General features: G+C 38.9%; 1 protein-coding gene across 1 annotated transcript; it reads right to left on the bottom strand.

Annotated features, from left to right (window-relative positions):
* Positions 1-6,700: 6,700 nt before the first annotated feature.
* Positions 6,701-9,476, bottom strand: LOC107798392 (polyubiquitin-like). The gene is made up of 2 exons (XM_016621370.2): positions 9,157-9,476; positions 6,701-8,680 (listed from the first exon to the last, which is right to left on the bottom strand). The coding sequence occupies exon 2, from the start codon at positions 8,678-8,680 to the stop codon at positions 6,851-6,853; it is 1,830 nt and encodes a 609-aa protein (XP_016476856.1). The 5' UTR covers positions 9,157-9,476; the 3' UTR covers positions 6,701-6,850.
* Positions 9,477-27,604: the final 18,128 nt, after the last annotated feature.

Below are 27,604 nucleotides of genomic sequence, written 5' to 3'. Positions count from 1 at the left end.
GAAAATAAAACTACCCATTCAAATTGGAGAGTAGTTTCAATTTGGAGTATAAAAAATATTTGCCATTACAAATACATTTAAATTTTAATCACGTGAGGATGTAATTAAAATGGATATTCCTAATCTATCTATATATAATAATCTATCTTCTATCTATATATAATAAAAGGAGAGGCAAAGACACCATATTAAGCCATGTGACATAATCACAAAAAGCCAAGTAGCATTAGGACAAAACAAACTACCTTTCTAACTAAAAAACCTTTTGAATTTTAAATTTTGAATTAATTGGTTGGTTACTCTATTTATTTGAATTAATAAATAAGATATCTTATAATCAGTTATAGTGCATTCAAATTGGGGAGTAGTTTCAAGTTGAAGTTTTAAAATTATTTTAAAATAAAAAAACTCCCATTCAAATTGGGGAGTAGTTTCAAGTTGAAGTTTTAAAATTATTTTAAAATAAAAAAACAAAAATAAGAAAAAATAAAATTAGCTATAATAAAAAATTGCCAATTATTGAGAACATTGAATAAACTTCAAAATACAAAAAATATTTCAAGAGTAATAAAATATACGATAAAATATTAAACAAATTAATATGCTAATAAAAATTTCTATTAACAATGTAATAATACTAAAAATTGGATAATATAATAAAGATAAATATAGAACAAAAAAGTTATTCGATGACTATATAAGTTCCTTTAATTTGATAGTGATTTTAATATTAGGCATATCGTATTGACAAATAAGATGAAAATTGAAACTTATTAAAGCATTACGATCTAATGTTCAAACAAGCCCGATCACAATTTAATTAAATTAATATTTTTTAATAATGATCGCGCATCGCGCGGGGTACGACTACTAGTTATTTAATAAAGGGAGGAAGATTTACCTCCCCTCCTAAGTGGAAGATGATTTGTTTGATTTGTTATAGGCAAAATACCTTAAAATCCCCCTAAACTTGACACGTATTATTGGTTACATCCTTGAACTATCTATAGTCTTAATTACCCCCTATACTTGGTTATGCGATAGCTGTTACCTCATTGGACGATCTCATCCTAGGAAAGTGGCATGCACTCGCCTGCCACTTGAATTTTCCTGTCCATGTGATATTTTTGAAAAATAAAATATATTTTATACCTTTTTAAATGTGTTACTTTTTTAGATAATCTTTTTCGAATAATATCTATAATAAAACTTGGCTAGAACTACATTATTTAGGCTAATATTTTTATTTGGATAAAAATAATAAAGTTTTAGTTACTGTTTCTTGAATTTGACCTGAAAATAAGGATTTATACAGTTGAAATAAATAGTCAAATTATCTAAAAAGATATAAAAAATACATAGTTTGGTTTTTATTATTTTGGCTATAAATTTTTATATAACTCTAAATTATGGAGCTCTAAAATATTTTTTTTACATATATTATCGGAAAAAGAAAAAATACACAGTTGAAATAAATAGTCATTGCATCAAAAGAAGAAATAAAAAGAGTGTACAATTACAAGTTCATTATTTTGGCTATACCTTTTTATTTGGTAAAAAATAATGGAGCTGTAGCCAGTTTTTACTGATTTGACTCGAAAATAAAGAATAAATAGACATTATATCTAAAGAAAAAAATAACAGAAAATACACAACTAGTACTCCATTATTTTTGCTAAAAGTTTTCTATTTGGCTAAAATGATAGAGTTCTAACCAAACATTTATAAATTTGGACAACAACAACAACACAACAACAACAACAACCAAAACATTCAATAAATACTTTAAAAATAACATATTAAAGTTTAATTGAACATAAAAATCCAAAATCAAGTTAAAACTAATTACAACTAGTTCAAAACTGGTTCTATTTGTCTAGTTTAAAGTATATAAAAGTCGTGGCAAAAGTTAAACATGACAAGTAAAAGGGACCGAAATGACCTCCTATGTTACTTATACTAGAATTTATGCATTATTTTATATGAGTAATATCACATAATTGTTTAATGAAGATATATTTGAAAAAGGCCTATGATATGGTGAATTGGTCATTTCTGGAGGAAGTAATGAAAGGCTTTGGTTTTCCTTATAAGTTCACTAAGTGGATGCTCACATTTGTTACCACAACAACATTCTCAATGAAGGTAAATGGGGAGAGCTATGGCTTCTTTGAAGGAAAGAGAGGATTGAGGCAGGGTGATCCTACTTCACCACTATTATTTGTATTATAGTAATGGAATATTTGTCTAGTGTCTTGAGAATAATGAGTGTGTTGCCAGATTTTAGGTTCCATCCAATGCGTAAGAAATGAGGTGGCAGACCAAGTAAAGGAACAATTATTAGGACTAACTGGCTTTACAATGGGAGAGTTTCCTATCAGATATCTGGGCTTGCCATTGTCCTAAAGGGGAGCAAATTGAAATGTTAGCAACTTGTAGATTAGATCACCAATAGGATCAAATTGACTTAATACAAAATAACTTTCCTATGCTTGGAGGTTATAGATCATAAACTCATGGTGTGTTTGGTATGAAGGAAAATATTTTTCCTATCAAGAGAAAGAAAAATATTTTCCAAAACTCTTTTTCAATCTTCCCCACCCTATTCCCCATCCCCACCAACCTCCCACACCTATCCCACCCACCCGCACACCTTATTAAATGTACTTGAATAAGAATTTGTTTTCTCGAAATGCTTGCATACGACGTCCTATTAAAAAAAGTACTTCAGAGATTTGTGAAACAAGGAATTAGGAGTTGTATTTTCTGAAGTTATAAAAGAGTTAAGTACTCGAAATTGTAATAGAAAAATAGTATTTAGAAAAAATGTATTTGAACATGAATTTCCCTTAAATATTCCTCAAACAAAATTTTCCACCTCAAATTTTATTAAAACTGAAATTCACATAATGAACAATTGCACAAACATTTTGGTGAACTATCCGGCTAATAATATTTGAATACACATTATTTCACTTGCAATACTCGTTATACAAAAAGGGCAGCCCGGTGCACTAAGCTCTCGCTATGTGCGGGGTCCGGGGAAGGGCCGAACCATAAAAATCTATTGTACGCAACTGTAAGGACCCGTAAAAATTTTAACCAAAATACTCGGGTTTTCGTGGTGCCAAGATAGATTCCTGTATTACTATAGTAGAAATTCTTCGCGGCGACCTAGCTCGCCGCGGTTCGGACTTTTTGGATTGAACTGTATCCTACAGACTGAGAGGAAAATATTTCGCAGAAGAACGCGTTTTTGCAGCCCATTATGCGGCCGCATAATCACTCTGCGGACCGCATAATGGCCGCAGAGTGAAGCAATAAGTTTGGCCAATTTGAGGTCAGTTTTGCGGTCGATTATGCGACCGCATAATCGATATGCAGACCGCATATCGGTCGCATAATTCCTCTTGGATTTCTGCGGAGGGAGTTTTGCGATGCATTATGCGACCGCAGAACAAGTATGCGGACTGCATAATGGTCGCATACGTGAGCCGAAAGTTTAGGCCCCTGAGGGCCATTTCTGCGGTCACTTTGCGGACTGCATAACCATTATGCGGTCGCATATGCAACCGCAGACCTGTGTTGGGGCACTATTTTTCTTAATTTAAAACCCGACCCCCATTCCGTTAAAACACCCCTTAGGTCTATTTTGAGCTCATTTTCTGATACTTCTAGAGTGAGAGAGAGAGAGGGTTCAAGAGGGAGGGCCTAAGTTTTCATCAAATTGATCTTCAAACATCACTCAAAGCCTTGGAAATATTCAAATAGAGCACCAAAATTCTTCACCCTAAAAGGTAAGGTTTCATCACCCCAGCTCTAAATTTCAAACATAGCTATAATGGGGTACTAGGGTGATACTTCATGAGTATGAGGGTAGTTTATCTTGCATGCATATGTGATAAAGAGTGTGGGGAAAGAAAGTGAGTTATAACCATGGATGTTTTCCTAATTCTGGGTTCAATTTGTATATTGCTAAAATAGATTGAGGTTGCTAAGGGTTCCGGATAATTGTAGAGTCCAAAGAAGCGAAATTGAGGTATGTATGGCTAACTCTCTTCTTCCTAGAATCGAATTCCCGGTGTCTGAATAATGGGTGTAAGTTCCAACTTGATCATACTAGAATTGTTTGCCTAAGTGTGTTGGATTGAAAGATTCATGTTCCCTAATTGTTTTAGATGGTTACCATGTCATCATGCTATTTGAGAACGTAATTATGATTTTCCAAGCTCATTCCCTTATGTATGAAATGCCTTATGTGATGGTACTTATCTACATGAATGATGATGTTATTTGAACGAATAAAAAGGGAAAGACTTGAATTGCAAAATATTCACAAGTGCCAAGAACTACTTAATAAATGAGGCTGTTTGTGCCATGTAACGAAAGATGGGAAGAAAATGTGAATTTAGTGAACAATTGAAAGAGGTTATATCTCAAGTGAGATGGCTTAGCCGATCGGGCCGAGATCGGACGCCATGCTGTACACATGGTGGCATTTGTGTTGGAATTATTGATTTACATTGTGGATATGGATATGTCTCACTTGAGTTGGCTTAGCCGGTCGGGCCGAGACCAGACTCCATGTAAAAACGCAATGGTATTGTGAGTTGTGGCTTTGGCACTAAAGATTATTAATCTAAAAAGAGGTGGTGCTCTCATTCTCTCCTCACAGCAGTCTTGGTGAGCTCCATTTCTTCGAGGGGTCATGTAGTCCTTTTGTATGAGTTTTCATATTTTGAGGTATAGCCGGGGCCTTGTTGCCGGCATTGTCATGTTGCTCTTTTGTACTCTTAGAGTCTCCGTAGACGTTTATGTGAGTCATGTATGTATGTTGGGGTGGTCGTTGGATCGAGTTGTATTTTGGGAACTCAACTATGGCATAATGTATATAAGAAAAAATGAACTAGCAACGTTTATATATTTATATAACTGACCCCTCCCCTCCCCCTCCGAGAGAGAGGGTTCAAGAGGGAGGGCCTAAGTTTTCATCAAATTGATCTTCAAACATCACTCAAAGCCTTGGAAATATTCAAATAGAGCACCAAAATTCTTCACCCTAAAAGGTAAGGCTTCATCACCCCAGCTCTAAATTTCAAACATAGCTATAATGGGGTACTAGGGTGATACTTCATGAGTATGGGGGTAGTTTATCTTGCATGCATATGTGATAAAGAGTGTGGGGAAAGAAAGTGAGTTATAACCATGAATGTTTTCCTAATTCTGGGTTCAATTTGTATATTGCTAAAATAGATTGAGGTTGCTAAGGGTTCCGAAAAATTGTAGAGTCCAAAGAAGCAAAATTGAGGTATGTATGGCTAACTCTCTTCTTCCTAGAATCGAACTCCCGGTTTCCGAATAATGGGTGTAAGTTCCAACTTGATCATACTAGAATTGTTTGCCTAAGTGTGTTGGATTGAAAGATTCATGTTCCCTAATTGTTTTAGATGGTTATCATGTCATCATGCTATTTGAGAACGTAATTATGATTTTCCAAGCTCATTCCCTTATGTATGAAATGCCTTATGTGATGGTACTTATCTACATGAATGATGATGTTATTTGAACGAATAAAAGGGAAAGACTTGAATTGTAAAATGTTCCCAAGTGCCAAGAACTACTTAATAAATGAGGTTGTTTGTGCCATGTAACGAAAGATGGGAAGGAAATGTGAATTTAGTGAACAATTGAAAGAGGTTATGTCTCAAGTGAGATGTCTTAGCCGATCGGGCCGAGATCGGACGCCATACTGTACACATAGTGGCATTTGTGTTGGAATTATTGATTTACATTGTGGATATGGATATGTCTCACTTGAGTTGGCTTAGCCGGTCGGGCCGAGACCAGACTCCATGTAAAAACGCGATGGCATTATGAGTTGTGGCTTTGGCACTAAAGATTATTAATCTAAAAAGAGGTGGTGCTCTCATTCTCTCCTCACAACAGTCTTGGTGAGCCCCATTTCTCCGAGGGGTCATGTAGTCCTTTTGTATAAGTTTTCATATTTTGAGGTATAGCCGGGGCCTTGTTGCCGGCATTGTCATGTTGCTCTTTTGTACTCTTAGAGTCTCCGTAGACGTTTATGTGGGTCATGTATGTATGTTGGGGTGGTCGTTGGATCGAGTTGTATTTTGGGAACTCAACTATGGCATAATGTATATAAGGAAAAATGAACTAGCAACGTTTATATATTTATATAACTGAACCTCCCTCCCCCCCCTCCCCGTTTTACAAATGGTGATGCGATCCCTTTTTGGATTATGAATGAGTCAGGTAGGAAAGGTTTAATAGGCTTGCTCGACCGGGTTCACTCGGTTGAGCACCGGTCGCGCTCCCCGAGGTTGGGGCGTGACAGCAACCTTACCCTCCATTTCTGCAAGAAGTTGTTTCCACTGCTCGAATACTCGTTAGACAAGCTTTTTAAATATTTCAAAAGTTCAAATTCACAAATACTGATATGTTGGCCACAAACTTGAATAAAACTACGAAGAAACCAGAGTTAAGTATAAAAGCCACAAACTTAAATCCAGGCTCGTTATCTCAGCCCCTCTTCTGCAGTATATAAGCACAGAATTAGGTATCACGTTTAGCTATTTCAAATGGTTCCATCAGTCTGAAGGCTGTATGTTCATAGTATGATTTTTTAGCTGCAAATCAGACCCCAGTAATTCAAAAAGGCTAATGTCATAAAGGAATAAACTTAATAAGAAACAACATCAAATTCCACTAAAGAAACAATAGTCCATTCACACTTCACAGCATTGACATCTTATAGATGCCTTTGCACAGTAGCAGAAGTAATAAAACTAAAACATACATCAAGAATAAGTCAGAGAAACATATAACAAGCTTAGAATCCACCCCTCAGCCTCAGCACAAGATGGAGAGTAGACTCCTTCTGAATATTGTAATCTGCAAGTGTCCTACCATCCTCCAACTGCTTCCCAGCAAAGATAAGCCTCTGCTGGTCTGGTGGAATACCCTCCTTATCCTGAATCTTCGCCTTCACATTGTCAATCGTGTCTGAGCTCTCAACTTCTAATGTGATGGTTTTTCCCGTTAAGGTTTTAACAAAGATTTGCATTCCACCACGAAGGCGAAGGACTAGGTGGACTGTTGACTCCTTTTGAATGTTATAGTCAGCAAGAGTCCTCCCATCTTCCAATTGCTTTCCTGCAAATATCAGCCTCTGCTGATCCGGTGAGATGCCTTCCTTGTCTTGAATTTTTGCCTTAACATTGTCAATCGTGTCCGAGCTCTCAACTTCCAATGTGATTGTTTTCCCGGTTAAGGTCTTAACAAAGATTTGCATTCCACCCCTTAGCCTGAGAACAAGGTGAAGGGTGGATTCCTTTTGAATATTATAATCTGCGAGAGTCCTTTCATCTTCCAATTGTTTCCCTGCAAAAATTAGTCTCTGCTGGTCTGGTGGGATACCCTCCTTATCCTGTATCTTGGCCTTCACATTGTCAATGGTATCAGAACTCTCCACCTCCAACGTGATCGTCTTCCCCGTCAACGTCTTCACAAAGATCTGCATGCCACCTCTCAATCTGAGAACAAGGTGAAGGGTAGATTCCTTCTGGATGTTATAATCAGCCAGCGTTCTTCCATCTTCTAATTGCTTCCCAGCGAAAATCAGCCTCTGCTGGTCTGGCGGGATACCTTCCTTATCTTGGATTTTCGCCTTAACATTATCAATTGTGTCTGAGCTCTCAACTTCCAATGTAATGGTTTTCCCAGTTAAGGTTTTAACAAAGATTTGCATTCCACCACGGAGACGAAGAACAAGGTGGAGCGTTGACTCCTTTTGAATATTGTAATCCGCGAGAGTCCGTCCATCCTCGAGCTGTTTTCCTGCAAAGATCAAACATTGTTGATCTGGTGGAATACCTTCCTTATCTTGGATTTTGGCCTTAACATTATCAATCGTGTCCGAGCTTTCGACTTCCAATGTGATTGTCTTCCCAGTCAAGGTTTTAACAAAAATTTGCATTCCACCCCTTAGCCTGAGAACTAGGTGGAGAGTTGACTCCTTTTGAATATTATAATCTGCGAGAGTACGCCCATCTTCCAATTGCTTCCCTGCAAATATCAGCCTCTGCTGATCCGGTGGGATACCCTCTTTGTCTTGTATTTTCGCCTTAACGTTGTCAATCGTGTCCGAGCTCTCAACTTCCAATGTGATTGTTTTCCCGGTTAAGGTCTTAACAAAGATTTGCATTCCACCCCTTAGCCTGAGAACAAGGTGAAGGGTGGATTCCTTTTGAATATTATAATCTGCGAGAGTCCTTTCATCTTCCAATTGTTTCCCTGCAAAAATCAGTCTCTGCTGGTCTGGTGGGATACCCTCCTTATCCTGTATCTTGGCCTTCACATTGTCAATGGTATCAGAACTCTCCACCTCCAACGTGATCGTCTTCCCCGTCAACGTCTTCACAAAGATCTGCATGCCACCTCTCAATCTGAGAACAAGGTGAAGGGTAGATTCCTTCTGGATGTTATAATCAGCCAGCGTTCTTCCATCTTCTAATTGCTTCCCAGCGAAAATCAGCCTCTGCTGGTCTGGCGGGATACCTTCCTTATCTTGGATTTTCGCCTTAACATTATCAATTGTGTCTGAGCTCTCAACTTCCAATGTAATGGTTTTTCCAGTTAAGGTTTTAACAAAGATCTGCATCTGTATTAATAAAACCAAACTCCTATATAAGGTCCCTTGAAATATCACAACTGCTACACATACTTCTATACAAATAAGTCACTTTTTAGGCAATTCTTCGAAAATCTGTTTTTCCTCCAACAAAATCTATATTTCATGCGTTAATAAGAATCTATTGACCCTATAATAATACGAAATATCTTAAATTTTTTGCTGATTAGGTTAAGTTATAGAGTGAATTCTTCAAACTTCTATTTTTCGATGGATCTTAAACTAAAATTTACTGTAAAAAGGAAATCAATACAATAGATCACACATTACTATAAAGACTTTTCCTTTTCCCTCAAAAAACGTTCATCCCTATTGATTGATTATTCATACGGAATCCATTACAAAATATTTTAACAAAAATCATTGCAATTCAGATATTGAACAAACAAATGCAACTAGATTCAGTTAAAGCAACCGAAATATGAAAAACAGGAAAGTTATGGTACCTTGAGAATGGATTGGTTGATTTTCAGAGGAATGTATCAATAACAAAGCTAGATGGCTAGTATATGGAGAAAAAAAGGGTCAATGCAGCGTATTTATAGATGGGGGAAATCAATTGTGGCAACGGATTAGGAGAACTATACGGCGAAGAAATCAAATACCATACTAAGTTAGGAAAAACCACACGGCAAGTCGTCAAAAGGAGATTCTAGAATTTCTTTTCTTTTCCTGTTTTGGTCAGACAAAAGAAGGCTCTAAAATTCGGGAGGGGAGAAAAAAGTAGGTTCTAGAACAGTGGAGAATTTTGGGTTTGAAATTGGATGCTTTCTTTTGGGGAAAAAACCTACTTATCACTTTTAACTTTTAGAGCATGATTGGAAAGCAATTTGGAAAGCAATTTGTGTGTGATTGAATGTAATTAGTTCCTCCGTTTCAAATTAGATAGAGTTACTTTTTTTTTAGTCTGTTTTAAAATAAATAATATATTTTTAAATTTGAAAATAATTCAACTTTAAACTCTTCATTTTGCCCATTTTACCCTTAATGAGAAGCTTTTATAACCACACAAATGTCATGTCCCCACAAAATTTTTACCCATTAAACTTTTAAGACCACAAAAGTCTTCTTCTTTTTTCTTAAACTCCGTGCCAAGTCAAACTATCTCATCTAAATTGTAACGGAGGGAGTATATAGTTTGAGATAGTTGTTTCGCTAAGTAATTATTTAATCAACATGAAATTGAGTGAAACTGTCGAGGAACAATTATAGTGTTTAATTCTCAAGAGATGGGTAAGATTTAGTAGTAATTATACTATTTAATTATAAGCTTATATAACTTTTTAATTCTTTTTTTTATTTTTAAATATATTAAATACTTGTCGCGACCTAGGACCCCACCAAGTCGCGATGACACCTAACCCAACCAGCTAGGTAAGCTAAATAGTATAAGTTACAACTATAATTAGAAATCATCAATTTTAATAATAAAAACTGCAAAGAATTCAATACAATTATCCCAAGGACTGGTACTACAAGTCATTCACTACTATAATTTAGATTTACGAAATTGATAAAAAAATAAATACAATATTTGTTTTATTACATAAATAGAAAAGAAGTCCTAAACTATCATGAACAAGAGGTAGCTTGAATCTGGAACGCTGGTACGTCTCCAATGCAAGGCCTCGTCTTCCACAGCTACTCAGCTCCAAGATCTGTGCGCAATGTGAAGAAGTATAGTTTGAATACAACCGACCTCGTATAATTAATAAATATCTTGACTAGCCTCGGTGAAGTAGTGACGAGATTTTTAAGTCTAAAAGATACTCACATAACCTGTACAACTCAAAAACATATATAACACATAGAAAAATCCAAGAAAACATTCATAGAATTGTTTACCCGAAAAAACGGATAGAGTTGAATTTGTACGTAGTTCTAAGGATATGTGGTATAGCTTAATACAAATCGTAAGGATAAATATAAATATCAAATATGGATTGTAAAGAATGCGAAGTAAATAAGGTTGTAAAGAAGATGATTTTTAGGACTAAGCAAGTTGAATCAATTTATGAAGCTTAAAAGAACAACTCTTCAATATAGGAGAATATGGTGCTTGAATTACAATGTAAGCCAAAAACCACCTTCTACAGAAATGTAGCCATCCTCTTTATAGTGGAGGATCCTACTTTAGATATAATTAAAAATACATAGTGGAGAATCCGTGATAAATTAATTTTTTTCTAATTTTCGTCGAGATTCTCTCCCTTAGTGTGTTTGTAACGGCTCTTGTCTGTGAGTTCAAACTCGATCGGCCTTGGTGTTGGTTGGTAGTGCTTCTAGAGCTCGATATGGACTCGGGATCAGGTGATGATTCGGACTCGGTCCCGGTTGGCCTCTGACCCTTAAGCTCGAAATTATCTCATCTCAGTTCGATTCAGACCCGAGCTCGATGATGACTTCGAACTCGGTGTTTGACCTATACCTGGAATCCGAAGCTTGTTTGTACCATCTTCGGAACCCATCTCGAAGTCTTTCTTCAATCCATTATGTTTCGACCTCAATTAATAGTACGAAGGCCGAAATCTATTTCGATCATATACATATAGTCCCTTCGTTTCTCGGGAAGGATGTGGTGTGAAAATATATAATTTTTCAACGACTCGATCGGATTATAAGCTGACATTTATGTTGGACTCGATCATGATGCACGTGATAGTTGTCCCGTCGATTTAGTCTTTCAAGGCATTTAATGCATGTCAGACGGTGGTCGGCCACCGCTGATACTGAACCGCCATTGCTTTAATCTATAAATAGCCCTTCCTTTTATCATTTTCTACTTTTATATCTTCAATCTTCCAAATTTTCCAAGTTCTTTTTCGTATTCTCAGAGTTTATTCGCGAATTTGTGATTCCTCTTTGCAAAATTCTTCTTCTAAACCACCAAATCTTTGTCACCTTCTTTAAATCCAAAATGGTGAAGACATCAAAAATTATCCCCCAAAAAGAAAAAGCTTCTTCTTCCCAATCTACCGCCGACAAAACACCGGTGGATCCACGGCCTGAGGAATGCATTCTGGCGGCGTGTGTTCTTACCTTCGATTTCAAACTCGATAAAGGTTTGCCGGTTCCTGGCCGATGTGAGCCCGTATCGAGATATATTTGTTTGATAACCCGGGAGAATATCGAGCGGATAAAAAAAGATTGTAACTGGGAGAATAAAGAAGTGGTAATGCCGTCTCCCGAATAGGATATTACTACTCACGTGAGAGGGGTTTTAAGCGTGTATACTTACCCTTTCACATTAGGTCCCCTCAACCCTATTATCATAGATTTTTGTTGTAAATACTGAATAACCCTAGGCCAGATACATCCTTCCTTTTGGCAGATCGTTATTTTGATCTGATATTTTGTGAGTAAAATCGAGGGGATGCCTTTCACCCTCGATCATCTTATCCGATTATACTGTCCTTTCCTTTTTCGAGGAGGGTTAATAAAACTCCAACGTCGAGCTACCAAGGCTCTGTTCTCGAGTATAGATGAGGATACGGATCGAGGCTGGATGGGCAGGTTCGTTCGAGTAAGGACTTCAGACCTTATTCCAACCGAAAAGATGCCTTTTCCCGAGGAATGGAACATGAAGTGTAAGTGTAATTCTGCTGTTATCTCCTACTATTTTGTCCTTTCATTTCCTTTCTTACCAATATTCCCCCTTTTCTGATGCAGCGGTTCCCTGGATGCCCGGCATAGTGCCCGATCTCAAGAACTGGGTACGTGATCTGGTTTCGACCTTCTCATACGCCGAGAGCTCATGGCATGACTTGTTAAAGGGCCGATGGGAGGCCAAAAATCATGGTAAACACCTTTCTCGTATCTTTTGGTAGTTCGAATAAGATGCTTTTCACACACTTTAATAAAATTTTCCGTATGTAGGTGTGGGCAAAGATGCGGTTTTGAGGCCCTCATCCGTCGAGGAAGAGGCTTCGGCCTTTGTCCTAAAGCCGATGAAAGATAATAAGAGGAAAAGAGCCCCCGTCCTCGAAGATCAAAAACTGAAGAAGAGGACGGATCGTAAGTCGAACAAGAATATCATTCCTTTGACCGTAGAATCAGTTATGCATCTAAGGGAAGAAGAAGAAGAAGAAGAAGAAGAAGAAGAAGAAGAAGAGAACGATGGGTCTGCACTGGCAGCCCGAACGAAGAAGACCACCGACGCTCCACAGGCAGCTAGATCGATGGTGGTTCATAAGGCTCCGCCTCGAACTGAGGATATATCAGAGAAAGATTCGGGCAGAGTCTCCGAGTTGTTAGAGATCGAAGATGCTTCCCATCGAAGCCAACAAATGAGGGATATGTCTGAAGGGGATCTTCCAGAATCTTTTCGAATCGAAGAGAATGCCCCAAGTGATTCACTTGGGGCAGTAGCAATCGAAGACTCGCCCACCTTCCCTGCTTTTTCTGCAGGGGCAATTTGGGAGGCCCAAGCTTTGTGGGTCCTCGAATTAGATAGGCCTCATGATGGAGAGGATCCTTTTTGTGACCTGTTTATCGGTGTCGAGGATGCTACCGGTACAAGTGACGCATCAGATCTTTTTCACGGAGTGCAGCAAGCTTTGAATCAGGTAAGCCTTAAATTATATAACATTACCTTTAAGTTTTTTTTCTAACTTCATTTATTCTTTCTTTGTAGGCCGCGGCATTTTATCGAGAATCATTTTCTCGGTCCCAAACCAAGCTGCGTCGATATGAGGCCTACCTTCAACGGGTTACGGAGGAGAAGAACTCCCTTAAGCTCCTCTTAGGGCAAAGGGGGGAGGAAATAAAAGACCTCCGAACTGAGTTGGACAAGGCTTACCAAGATCATATCGATCTGTCCGAGAAGGTAATGATACTTTTAAAATCCTATGGGCTTGATACCGGAACGGTGGCTAAGTTTTCGGTCTCACAGCTGCAGCAAAAAATTGAGATGATCGGGAAACTCCGTGAGGAGGTCGATGAGATAAAAGCAGAGTCTTTTAAGTGGAAAAAAGGTATGGATCGCTTTGCTGCAGAGAAAGAAGCAGATCGAGCCCAATTATCATCGTCCGAAAACCAACTTCATAGTATGAAGGAGAAAAGCTTGGTTTAAGCAAGAAGAATAGAGTTGCTCGAGGCTCGGTTGGCCTCATAACTTGCCAAGGCCGAATCTAATGCCGAAAAGGCAAAGGCTGATGTAGATGCACTCGTTGCCGTTAATCGGGCCGACGCTGAAGCTGCCCAGGTCCAAGCAAGAGAGACCGCCGATACTCGAGCACATTGGGTCGCTGAACTTGCTAAGTGCCGATCTTGGAGGGAGGCCCTCGAGGAGATCCTTGCTCGAGGTTTCGATCTTGCTGAAGAGATAAAAAGAGCTAAAGAACTCGAAACCAATGCTGAAGCCTTGGTTTCCGATGATGACGATGATGATAATGATAATGATGATGATGATGATGATGATGATGATGGGAGTAAGAGCGGGTCCGAGAAATAGGGGGAGCCCGATAGAGAAGAGACCGCTCCCGGGGATAACCAAGAAGCTTAGCCCTTAGTTTCTATGTTGTAATCAATCATGTAAGCAATCTTGTATATATAAAAATATCCTTTTCTTTTGCCGACTTACTTCTGTTTTGTTTCCTGTCTTGTGAAGATTTTATTCATGCCTTTGGAATAATTTCACAAGGATTTAGGCAATTTTGATCGATTTTGGACTTCGTAGCCTTTATAACGGAGTGAGCGTTTACTCAAACTTAAAATAAGGTAGCTCATAGGCTTACTAGTCGAGTGATTGTTTAAATTTGAAGTGATGTAGCCCTTAGGATTATTAGTTGAGTGAGTGATTCGAACTCAAAGTAATATAGCCCGTAGGCATAATGATCGAGTGAGTGCTTGCTTGAACTCGAAATAAAAATAGCTCGTAGGCTTAGTAGTCGAGTGAATGATTCAAACTCGAAGTAATGTAGCCCATAGGCGTAATGGTCGAGTGAGTGCTTGCTAGAACTCGAAATAAAAGTAGCCCGTAGGCATAATGGTCGAGTGAGTGCTTGCTCGAACTCGAAATAAAAGTAGCCCGTAGGCTTAGTCGTCGAGTGAATGATTCGAACTCGAAGTAATGTAGCCCATAGGCATAATGGTCGAGTGAGTGTTTGCTCGAACTCGAAATAAAAGTAGCCCGTAGGCTTAGTAGTCGAGTGAATGATTCGAACTCGAAGTAATGTAGCCCGTAGGCATAATAGTCGAGTGAGTGCTTGCTCAAAATCAAAATAAAAGTAGCCCGTAGGCTTAGTAGTCGAGTGAATGATTCGAACTCGAAGTAATGTAGCCCGTAGGCGTAATGGTCGAGTGAGTGCTTGCTCGAACTCGAAATAAAAGTAGCCCATAGGCTTAGTAGTCGAGTGAATGATTCGAACTCGAAGTAATGTAGCCCATAGGCATAATGGTCGAGTGGGTGCCTGCTCAAACTCGAAATAAAAGTAGCCCGTAGGATTAGTAGTCGAGTGAATGATTAAAACTCGAAATAATGTAGCCCGTAGGCATAATGGTCTAGTGAGTGCTTGCTCGAACTCGAAATAAAAGTAGCTCGTAGGCTTAGTAGTCGAGTGAATGATTCGAACTCGAAGTAATGTAGCCCGTAGGCATAATGGTCGAGTGAGTGCTTGCTCAAACTCGAAATAAAAGTAGCCCATAGGCTTAGTAGTCGAGTGAATGATTCGAACTCGAAGTAATGTACCGTAAGCGTAATGGTCGAGTGAGTACTTGCTCGAACTAGAAATAAAAGTAGCCAGTAGGCTTAGTAGTCGATTGAATGATTCGAATTCGAAGTAATGTAGACCGTAGGCATAATTGTCAAGTGACTGCTTGCTCGAACTCGAAATAAAAGTAGCCCGTAGGCTTAGTAGCCGAGTGAATGATTCAAACTCGAAGTAATGTGGCCCGTAGGCGTAATAGTCGAGTGAGTGCTTGCTCGAACTCGTTCCTGTTTTCATAATAAATCTCGAAATAAAGGAAGTTTTCTTGGATATAAGATATCGGTAAAGAAGTGAACTTTCTTTGCAAGTCATTATACATGTGTTCATGTTTTGCATCAGGGCTCGGGCCAACTACATGAGCATGGTTCGTTTTGACCATTTGGCTCTTTCAACGTTTCCTATTGGAACCCTGTTGTTACGAAATAACTTTCTTGCATTAGAATCTTGATATATTTGAGGGCTAATGCCCACCAGTATTCGAGCTCGATTGTAAAGAGGCCTCGGATACTGTCGACTAGTTTCTAAGTATTGCACGATCATTGGTTGCCTCATTAAAAACCTTGCCAAAAAATCCATTTGGGATAAAATCGGTCTAAGGAAAAAAGAGTGCAACGCGTGCTTTCAGACCTAGGGCTTTGTATTGAAGTATCCATCCTAGCTCCTGATCGGACTCCTGCAGGGGTTAGTTTCGAAATGTAAACGAATATGAGAGGGTCGTACCTTAGCAGTAGTATCGTTTTAGGTGCGATACATTCCAATTGATTGATAGTTGTTTGCCGTTTATAATACCGAGCTTGTATGATCCTTTTCTGACGTTCTTGAGAACCTGATACGGTCCTTCCTAATTCGGTACTAGTTTTCCTTCGTTTGGATTTAGGGTACTGAGGGTGACTTTTCTTAGCACTATGTCCCCGAGTTTAAAATGGCGAAGCTTGGTTCTTCGATTATAGTATCTTTTGATTTGCTTCTTTTGGGCGGCCAATTGGACGTGAGCAGTTTCTTGTTTTTCATCCGATAACTCGAGGCTAGTGTTCATAGCCTCATTATTTGACTCTTCTATTGTATATCAAAACCTGGCGCTGGGTTCCCCGATTTCAACTGGAATCAAGGCTTCGGAGCCATATACTAAGGAGAACGGGGTTGCCCCCGTACTAGATTTTGATGTTGTTCGATATGCCCAAAGGACTTTGGGTAGGATTTCTCTCAATTTTCCTTTAGCGTCATTCAACCTCTTCTTTAGGTTTTGAATGATGGTTTTGTTCGTCGATTCGGCCTGTCCATTCCCACTGGGGTGATACGGTGTTGATAATATCCTTTTTATTTTGTGATCTTCGAAGAATTTTGTCACTTTGCTGCTACAAACTATTTCCCATTGTCACACACTATTTTCGTGGGTATCCCGAATCGACATACGATATGATCTCAGATAAAGTCTATAACCTCTTTCTCTCTAACTTTCGCGAACGCCTGTGCTTCAACCCATTTAGAGAAATAGTCAGTCATAAATAAAATGAACTTAGCTTTACCTGGTGCCGATGGCAGAGGGTCGATGATATCCATTCCCCATTTCATGAATGGCCATGGGGATAGGACTGAGTGAAGTTGCTCTCCGGGATGATGGATCATTGGTGAAAACCTTTGACATTTGTCATATTTTCGAACAAACGCCTTTGCATCTTTGCCCATATCGATCCAATAATACCCTGCCCTGATTATTTTTCGGACTAATGAATCGGCACCAGAGTGATTCCCACAAGTGCCCTCGTGCACCTCACGTAGGATGTAATCGGTGTCTCCTGGACCTAAGCATACTGCCAATGGTCTATCGAATGTCCTTCGGTACAGCGTTCCATCTGCAATTAATGTGAATTGAGCATCTTTGGTTCGTAGGGCCCTCGAATATTTAGGGTCCAATGGAAGCTTTCCATTCTTTAAGTATTCAATATATTTATTCCTCCAATCCCAGGTTAAGCTCGTAGAATTTATCTCGGCATGACCTTCTTCGATCACGGATCTCGAGAGTTGAACGACAGTCCCCAAGCTTATCTCGCCTTCCTCGACCGATGATCTCAAATTTGCAAGTGCATCTGCCTTACTGTTTTGCTCTCGTGGAACATGATGTAAAGTCCATTCTTTGAAATGGTGCAAAGTGACCTGCAGTTTGTCCAGATACCTTTGTATTCTATCTTCTCGAACTTCGAAGGTTTTGTTTACTTCATTTACCACCAGCAAAGAGTCACACTTGGCTTCGATGACTTTTGCTTCTAAGATTTTATCTAGCTCGAGACCTGCAATCATTGCCTCATACTCAGCCTCGTTGTTAGTCAACCTGGTAGTTTTGATAGATTAACTAATAGTGTTACCCGTGGGTGGCTTTAAAATGATGCCTATCCCGGACCCCTTCACGTTCGAAGCCCCGTCTGTAAAAAGGGTCCATACCCCCGATGACGTACCTGATTTCAATAAGAGTTCTTTTTCGACTTCGGGTACGAGGGTCAGTGTGAAATCGACCACGAAGTCCTCTAATATTTGAGACTTCATGGTCGTACGGGGTTGATATTCGATATCATACCCACTGAGTTCGACGGACCATTTGGCTAATCGGCCTGATAGTTCGGGCTTGTGCAAAATATTACGAAGCGGGTAAGTGGTTAATACGCATATGGGGTGACATTGAAAGTACGGTCTTAACTTTCTAGAGGCGCTTATCAGTGCAAGTGCCAATCTTTTTAGGTGCGGATATCTAGTTTGCGCTTCTCCTAAGGTTCGACTTATATAATAAACGGAAAATTGTATTCCTTGCTCTTCTCGATCTAGTATGCCGCTTATCGCGATTTCCGATACTGCCAAGTACAAGTAAAATTTTTCGTCTATTTTTGGAGTATGAAGCAGTAGTGGGCTCGATAGATATCGTTTTAATTCCTCTAATGCCTGTTGGCATTCCAGGGTCCAAGCGAAATCGTTCTTCCTTTTGAGTAGAGAGAAAAATTTGTGACTTCGATCTAACGACCTCGAAATGAATTAGCCTAAGGCTGCAATCCGTCCTGTTAGCCTCTGCACGGCTTTCACGCTATCCATGATGGTGATGTCTTCGAATGCCTTGATTTTATCAGGGTTAATCTCGATCCCCCGATTTGACACCATGAAGCCAAGGAACATGCCCGAACCGACCCCGAAAGCACATTTCTCGGGGTTGAGCTTCATGTTGTATTTTCTTAAAATCTCGAACGTTTCCTGCAAATGGGTCAAATGGTCCTCTGCGCACAGGGACTTAACTAGCATGTCATCAATATAAACTTCCATTGATTTACCTATTTGTTACTCGAACATTTTATTTACTAGGCGTTGGTAAGTAGCTCCTGCATTTTTTAGCCTGAAGGGCATGGTATTATAACAATATGTTCCATACTTGGTAACGAATGAAGTCTTTTCCTGGTCTTCCCGGTTCATTTGGATTTGATTATACCCGGAATAGGCATCGAGAAAAGTAAGGATCCCGTGGCCGGCTGTGGCATCGATCATGCGATCGATATTGGGAAGCGGAAAAGAATCTTTGGGACATGCTTTGTTCAAATCCTTATAATCTACACACATTCTAAGTTTGTTCCCTTTTTTAGGCACTACAACTATATTGGCTAACCATTCAGGATATTTCACCTCCCGAATGGATCCTATTTTGAGAAGTTTGGTTACCTCGTCCTTTATGAATGCGTACTTTACCTCGGACTAGGGTCTTCTCTTTTGCTTTACCGGTCTGAACCTAGGGTCCAAGCTCAGCTGATGTGTTGTTATATCTAAATGGGACGAAGCAAAACAATCCATATTATCAATCACAATCGCACGACAAAAACCTAGTGCCAACACCCAAACGATCTGCTCAATATGTCCACATGTGCCATTATCCCCACAATACAATAAGCCAAATTATCATCAAAATCATACATGCATAATTTATCAACAAAGTGAACAAGAATATGAAAATAAATAAATGTGGATGAGGATTCAACATATAAAGCATGACTACGGCTTAATCAATTTAGCAATGATTCACAAATGCCCAACTTGGCCAATTTAGAATTATAATTCTAAATCAAGATCTCTAGCATGAAAATGATGAACCTTTGTACTCATACAAAGGATCACACAAATATCACAAGGAGCACACATTCAATTCAACGCACAACACAAGGGCGACAAGTACGAGTGTGTGTTCATAACATACATGTGACTACGTCCGAGGCTAGTGTAGCATAAATCTCAAGATTAGTTTATCATATTCAAACTAAGACACCGGTAGCCTTAACATTAGCTCTATCTTAGTTTATTATGCTCACGTAGTCATTTAATAGAATAACACATAGAATCAAGCAGAACACATAACCAAGCAAGTCATAGAATAAGCTAGAATCTACTCTGAGCATAAATACTCATGGCACATGTATATACGCTCATCACCTCATATATATACATCACCTCCCACATGTAGCAAATAATATCAAATATTAGGAAACGTTCCCTCAACCAAAGTTAGGCAAGATTCTTACCTAAAACAAGCCAAATCAATACTCTAAAAATGCCTTCACAGGCGGATCGGCCTCCAAATCGACTCGAATCTAGCCAAAAATAAATCAATAACATCAAACAAAGCCAAAGGAAATAACCCCAAAGAAGAACGCTTCGATCTTTATGCAAATACACAAAGTCAACCAAAATATCAATCTGGTCCCGCATCCCAGAACTCGACAAACCCACAAATTCCGAATACCCATTCCAATACGAGTCCAAATATACAAGTTACATCCAAATCCGACTTCAAATCGGCTCCCAAATCTCCAATTTTCATTCTCCAAAATCATAGCCAAAACCCCCAAATTTCTCTTTCTAATCACAAAATCTATGTGTAAATCTATGGGAAAACAAGATATATTGTTAAAAATCAAGTAGAAAACATTTACATCCAAGGTCGTAATGAAATTGCTCTTCCGATTCTCTTATTCTCGAAGTCTAAGGCTCAAAATATGAGAAGTGAGCTCAAAATCCTGAAATAAACTCTTAAATACATTGCCTAGCAGTACTCTTCGTGAACGCGAAAAAAGTCTCGCGCTCGCAAAGTACAAAGCTGCCTCTGACCAAAATCCTGCTTCGCCGATGTGAAGCCCATCTTACGAACGCGATGAACATCACGCCCAACACAGTGCAAACGCAAATGTTCCCTGCGAGCAAGACACACACAGCTCCCAACTCCCAATCGCTCTACGCGAATGCGGTCCCAAAATATGCGAACGCGAAGAACTTCATGCACAGGCCCTTCACGAACGTGATCCTTCGTCGTAAATGTGATTCAAAAAGCCCCAATTCCCAACATACACTATGCTATCGCGGTCACACCTTCGCGATCGCGAAGAACATATGAGGCATCAAAAACCAGCTCCTCCAAACATCATAAAATGGTCCTAAACCACCCTGAATTACACCCAAGGCTCCCAAGACCCCATCCAACCTTGCAAACAATTTGAAAGATATTATTCAAACTTATCCAAAAGCTCAAAATATCATAAAAGACATCAAAATCAAGAATCGAAAATGAAGATCATTCTCTTAACTTTTGAACCTTTAAACTTCGTCGAACGCATATGAATCCTACCAAATCAACTCGGAATGAAATCAAACTTTACACACAAGTTCCAATGACAAAACGGATCTATTCCAAGTTCCGAAATAATAATCCGCACCTGATAACCTCAATGTCAACTCATGATCAAACTTATAAAATCTCTAAACCTTCAAAGTGTCAACTTTCGGCAAAAAGAGCCAAATCATCCTAAGAACCTCCAAATTCAAATTCGAACATACACCTAAGTCCAAAATTATCCTGCGAATCTATTGGAGCCATCAAAATACGTATCCGAGGTTGTTTACTAAAAAGTCAATCATTGATCAACCCTTCCAACCTAAAGCTTTCAAATTGAGAATCGGTCTATCAAATCAATCCCGAACTACTCCAAAACCAAAATCAACTCTGCACGTACTTAAAATGAATCATATGAAGCTGCTCGAAGTCTCAAATCAAAGAACGAGATGCTAGAACTCAAAACGACCGGTCGGGTCATTACAATACTATTTTTTTACACTATTTTTTTATTTTTCTTATTCTCATTTCTCTTATAGTGAAAAAACTAATTGAAAATTCACCCATTTATAGCATATTTGGTCGGCTTTTAAAACTAACTTATTTTGAAAAGTATTTTTCTCAAGAGTGCTTTTCAAAAAATTACTTTTGATAAGAAGAAATTTGTGTTTGACTAATTAATTTGAAAAGCACTTTTGAACAACAATGAATGTTCTGCCAAACTTTTAAAAAGTGGTTCTAAGTGTATTTTGCTCAAAAGTATTTTAAAAAAAAATACATTTGGGAAGAAGCTATTTTTTTTGTTTCTCAAAATATTGCTTCGACTTTCACTCAAAAATACTTTTTTTTTCCCTTATAAAAGCTTGGACTAAACAATTTGACTTGGACAAAAGCACTTTTGACAAAAAAAAATACTTTTGGCCAAACAAGCTATTAGTTCCTGAAGAATGTCACGAGCATCTCACATGACATTTTATTTCAAATAAATTCGAACAAAACTAATCAGTTCTCTTATCTTTTCCATTGCTTTCCTTAAACTTTTAGAACTCCAGATGAAGCCCCTTGTTTTGACTGAGGGTTTCTCTTTTCTCTTTTTTTTTGGGTTAACGGAAGTTTTTTTCCTCTTTAAAATACTTTTTAAATGAATTAGCTAGATACAAACTGTTATTCTCCAAAAATACCTTTATGAAAGCTGTTTTGATAAAAGTGCTTTTTGAAATAAGCAGTTTTTTGCAGCTTAGCCAAATGAACTATTAATAGTTTCACTTACTTTGAAATCATTGTTTTGCTATAGTTTATCTCTATTTATTTATTTTCCTTGAATTATGCGAGACCGGTTATTTTATTTACTTAATCTTCTTTTTTGTGCTTTCTTTTTTATTTTATTTTGGTAATAAAATTTGTATTAAATGATAAAATCAGCTACTCTTGCATTAGAAATGCATGTTCTAATAGGCATTGTGGTTATCGAATATGAAGGAGTTCTACTAGACTAGGTGTCACGACCCAAAACCTGATATGGGTCGTGATGGCGTCCAACGTCGCCGTTAGGCAAACCAACGGTGAACTACCAACTTAATTATTCATTCTATAAATTTTGAAGTCGTGAATCTTATTATATAAATAAATTAATGCATTAAAATCGTAGAGACATACAATTTAAATAAAATATAAAGTAAAAGTGTGTCAATGTAAAGCAAACGATAAATAAATTCTGGAATATCCCAAAATTCGGTGTCAAAAGTGCATGAGCGTGTGTTAAGGAGTGCAATAATAATATAATAAATGGCTGGAAAATGAAATAGACAGGATAAGGTAAATAAATAAGATGAAGAATCTGAGGGCTGTGGTGCGTAGCATAGGAAGTAGCTCACCATAAAGTCCCCTCAGCAGTTTCACCTACACGCTAGGATGACCACCAAATGAACTCGTCAGATCCTGCACGTTCAGTGCAGAAGTGTAGCGTGAGTACGTAAATTAACGCGTACCCAGTAAGTATCTAGCCTAACCTCGGAGAAGTTGTGACGAGGGGTCGACATCGACACCTACTAATGGTCAAATAAATAAAATGCAGGAATCATAAGCATGAATGAAATACAACCGGATGAATAAAATAAGGAACAGTAGATAACAAAATCCGTTAACAGAATATCATCAGTTTAAAAATCCCCAAGTGCCACACGTTATCTCGACAAATAAGAACTATCAATTAAATATCCGATCTCAGATCATAAAGAGAATATCACGTAATTTTCAAGTTCAATCAAGAGGGTAATCTCGTGGGTATTTGAACTCCTAGCAGTTTTACGCACGAATTATGCCGAGGTCGTTCGGCCTGATCCATAGTCGTGTAGATACACTGCTAAGGTCGTACGGCCCGATCTATGGATGTATTTCATATATATATATATATACTGCCGAGGCGTTCGTCCCGATCCCCAGGAAGAGAAGAAACTTATCGACATACGAATCACGTATTTACTATACAGGGTCAGAGACGTAACGTAAACATGACATTTACCATCAATCGATTATCCTGCCAAATAGCTCACGGAATTGAGATTCAATCTAACATGATCTTTATCAGCTTTTATTTATAGTCTTCAAATAATTAAGCTAACAACTAAATTCAAGTAATACAATTATTGCATGGTAAAGTCCTAGGTCTATCCGGACATAAACATGAATCTAGCTACGTACGGACTTTCGTCACCTCGTGCGTATATAGCCCCCACAATAAGTAGCATATATTAAATTTATCACCTAGGGGTAGTTTCCCCATCACAAGGTTAGACATGAGACTTACCTCACTTCGAAATTCCATAACCAGCTCCAATGCCTCTCTAACACCTCGAACCGATGCCCATCAATCCGCAACTAGTCAAACAATGTGCAAACCAATACAAATATACTCCAACACTCAGAATTAATCAATTTATAATAATTTCCAACTTCGCTAGAAAAGTCAACAAAGTCAACCTCGGGCCCACGTGCCCGAATTCCGAAAATTTTCAAAGACATTACCCATAACATCATGAACCAAATATATCATTTATTCTTAATTCCATGTCCAATTTCGTGGTCAAAATTCAAAAATATCAAATTCTAGGTTTTCTTCCAAAATCTCACATTTCTATAAAATTTCATGTTTAAATCCATATATAATCCATGCATTTATCTCACAACATGTGGGAATAACTTATCTCATAATAGATGATGAAAAGCTCCCCTCCAAGGGCTCCAAAAATCGCCCAACCAAGTTAAAATGAGAGAAAAATGAGCCAAATCCCGCAAAAAAATCAAGCCTGGCCAGGTCCTTTCTCTTCGCGATCTTGGAAGTACCCTCGCGATTGCGAAGACCATGCCAGCCTTGCCCCGGATTTCTCCTACGCGAACGCGACCAATGACATGTGATCGCGAACCTTTGCTTGAATAGCCTACGCGAACGCGAGCCTAGCTCCGCGAACGTGAAGGCAAAACCTTCCTCCTTAGACCAACACCTTACACGATCGCGAACCAATCCTTGCGATCGCAAAGAACAACCTTTTAAACCCAGGCCACCTCACTAACACTTCGCGTTTGCGGCCCCTTCCATGCGAACACGATGAACCAACTGACCAAAATCCGCAATCGCGAGCCTCCATACGCGATTGCGGAAAACAACTTCACCCAGCTCCTAATGAACACTACGTGATCGCGGTGAACAAATCTGACACCAGAAACCAGCAACTTCAAGAAAATATGAAATGGTCCGAAACTACCCTGAATCACACCCGAGGACCCCGGGACCCCGTCCAGTCACGACAACAAGTCTCAATACCTTATCCAAACTTATACAAAGCTCGAAATTCCATAAATAACATCAAAATCACAAATCGATGATCAAAATCCTTCTTTCAACTTTTAAACATTCAAACTTCGACGAATGTATCCGAATCATACTTAAACATTTCGGAATGACGCTAAACTTTACGTATAAGTCACAAATCACGATACGAACCTATTCTAAGGCTCGAAATCCCAAACGGACATCTATAATGCTGAAGTCCACTTCAAATCAAATTTAAAAAATTCTAAAACTTTCAAAATACCAACTTTCCACAATAAGCGCTAAAATACTGCCGGACCACCCAATACTCAACCTGAACATACGCCGAAGTCCAAAATCATCATACGAATATATTGAAACCTTCAAATCTTGATTCCGAGGCCATTTACTCAAAAGTCAAACCTTGATCAACTCTTCCAACTATAAGGTTCCGAATTGAGAAGTTTTCTTCCAAATCAACTCTGAACTTCTCGAAATTCAATTCCGACCACGCGTACAAGTCATAAAAAATGAAGTGAAGCTACTCAAGGACTCAAATCTCCGAACGACGCGCTAGAGCTCAAAATGACCGATCGGGTCGTTACATTCTCCCCCACTTAAACATACGTTCGTTCTCAAATGTTCAAAGAACTGCTAAAGAGTTTCCCAAAACCACTATTCAACACCTCGTGCACCTACCCGTGCCACCACAACCCATGTGAGAACATTAGCTCGAGCTAGACTGAAGATCCTTCACGCTACCTTAGCCCACAAGCCTTAGAACCGAATTCCAATATCCAGAATTTTCTGTGTCACCGGATTCTAACATACAAAATTTTGTAACAATCTCAACTCGCCATACCAAATATGATCATGCACCCATGCTAAAACCACACAATGTACCACATAATTCGGATGCCCATAATAATATCCTCCAATCGTAGAAGCTGCAAATTTACTAACCTGATGCCTGTAGTATACCTCATAACGCGCATAAGCCCTGATCCAACCGTCGCGATACTGCAATCGATGAAAGCGACCCGTAGAAGCTCATAATCACCTACCAAATCAATAAATCATGGATTACCTCCGCTTGACAAGAACCATTACCTTATTCTGAAATGAATAGTGGCATTTTCTCTTGAATATACCTTGCATAAATCAGATCACACTGATCTCAGGTCAAATAACCTTGTCTCACCCAGTACAAGTTACTCAGGCAATAAGCCACCTCAAACACCGTCTAAAATCTCATATGACGCCATCAATATGCCGAGAAGCTACAACTCGGATATGACCCATAAGGAAGAACGAACTGGCAAAGAACTATCCAGCCCGCGCAAGAATAAAATGGCTAAACAGATGCTATGAACCTATCTCAGAGATGAGAGACAAGGCACACAAAATAAGTATAAAGAACTGTACTCAACATCTCACCATTGCGACGTGCAATCCGATCCACACATGATACCGTTGCAGCGCGCAACCCGATCCAAACATCATACATGTGGCGGCGTGCTACCCGATCCACACATAACAATCAATAGGGAAATACCCAGCACGCCAAAATGCTCATTCTTATAAAATGCCCCAATATCGACCACAAGCACGACTAGTGAATAAACACAACCCTGGGGAGACAGATAGTGCCATGCACTACAAAATGCCAAGCACGACTAAGGTGCAATAAATGACCCGCATCTCGAGAGCTATCTAGCTCATATAACACCACAAACTACACGGTATCACAACACATGTGCGAATAATTCAGCCGTCTCACAATCCACAAGGCATAATAGAGTATTACATAGAATAGTTGATGACAGGAATAACATCCAACGCCATAAGACTCCTCCATAAGCAATGCTATGCTGAATGAATACATCCGACCTGATGTAGAGCACACATTCATATTAGACCTACCAACGGACCTCAAGTCGATTGCGCTCATCACATACTAGGCCAATAACTTTTCAAGGATCCACAATGACCTTATTAATGACACACACGAGCATCCGCCCAATCCGGAACTAACTCCCACAGTCCACAACTAAAGGAATAGAGATCGTCTCCGACATAAACTCTCCCATTAGAGACAGTACCAGCATCTCCATACCTGATTTCAATCTCCAACAATCAAATGACTAACACATCACACTTATACAATATTCCCGTGGGATATATTCCCACAACCTCCCGCACCAGGTAGCAAAATTTGAACATCAATTGCCATCGACCATGCTATTTCTATAGTACTAGTCAAGCATCCGTATTCAATACCCAACACTTCAACCACAAAACAAACCACCACCAGGCTGCCTGAAAATAGTGTCAGCATACTCTGAACATCTGAAATCCTCCCCCGCTCCTCCAAGCTCTTTATATTCTTATCAACACCGAACTATAACCTTGATCCTCAACTTCCAATTTCCATACCGCTCACTGCACCTATCGCTACGTGAGAGTACAAGAATTTCATCATAAACTTTGAACCACTAATAGAATAAACACTTCATCATCTAGAATCCATTTCACTCAACATATTTCAGAAGAACAATTGCAACACGCAACCGAATTCCCATAACTGCAAAAATGCAAACCTCCAAGTCATAGTCTAAACCTCCATAACTCTTCTGGGATCAATTTACACATAACAAGGCCATTAGAATCAAACACCTCCAAATTAATCAAAGTACGGTGGTTGTCAAGCCCACGTGTACAACCACGAATCACCTGTATAACTTAACACG

The sequence above is a fragment of the Nicotiana tabacum genome, chromosome 19 (assembly GCF_000715075.1).
Source record: "Nicotiana tabacum cultivar K326 chromosome 19, ASM71507v2, whole genome shotgun sequence".
NCBI classification, from domain to species: Eukaryota; Viridiplantae; Streptophyta; class Magnoliopsida; order Solanales; family Solanaceae; genus Nicotiana; species Nicotiana tabacum.
This window is presented reverse-complemented; position numbering and strand designations above follow the sequence as displayed.

Excerpts from the sequence above, each read along its gene's own strand:
- LOC107798392 (XM_016621370.2), bottom strand. The coding sequence starts at position 8,680 with ATGCAGATCTTTGTTAAAACCTTAACTGGAAAAACCATTACATTGGAA.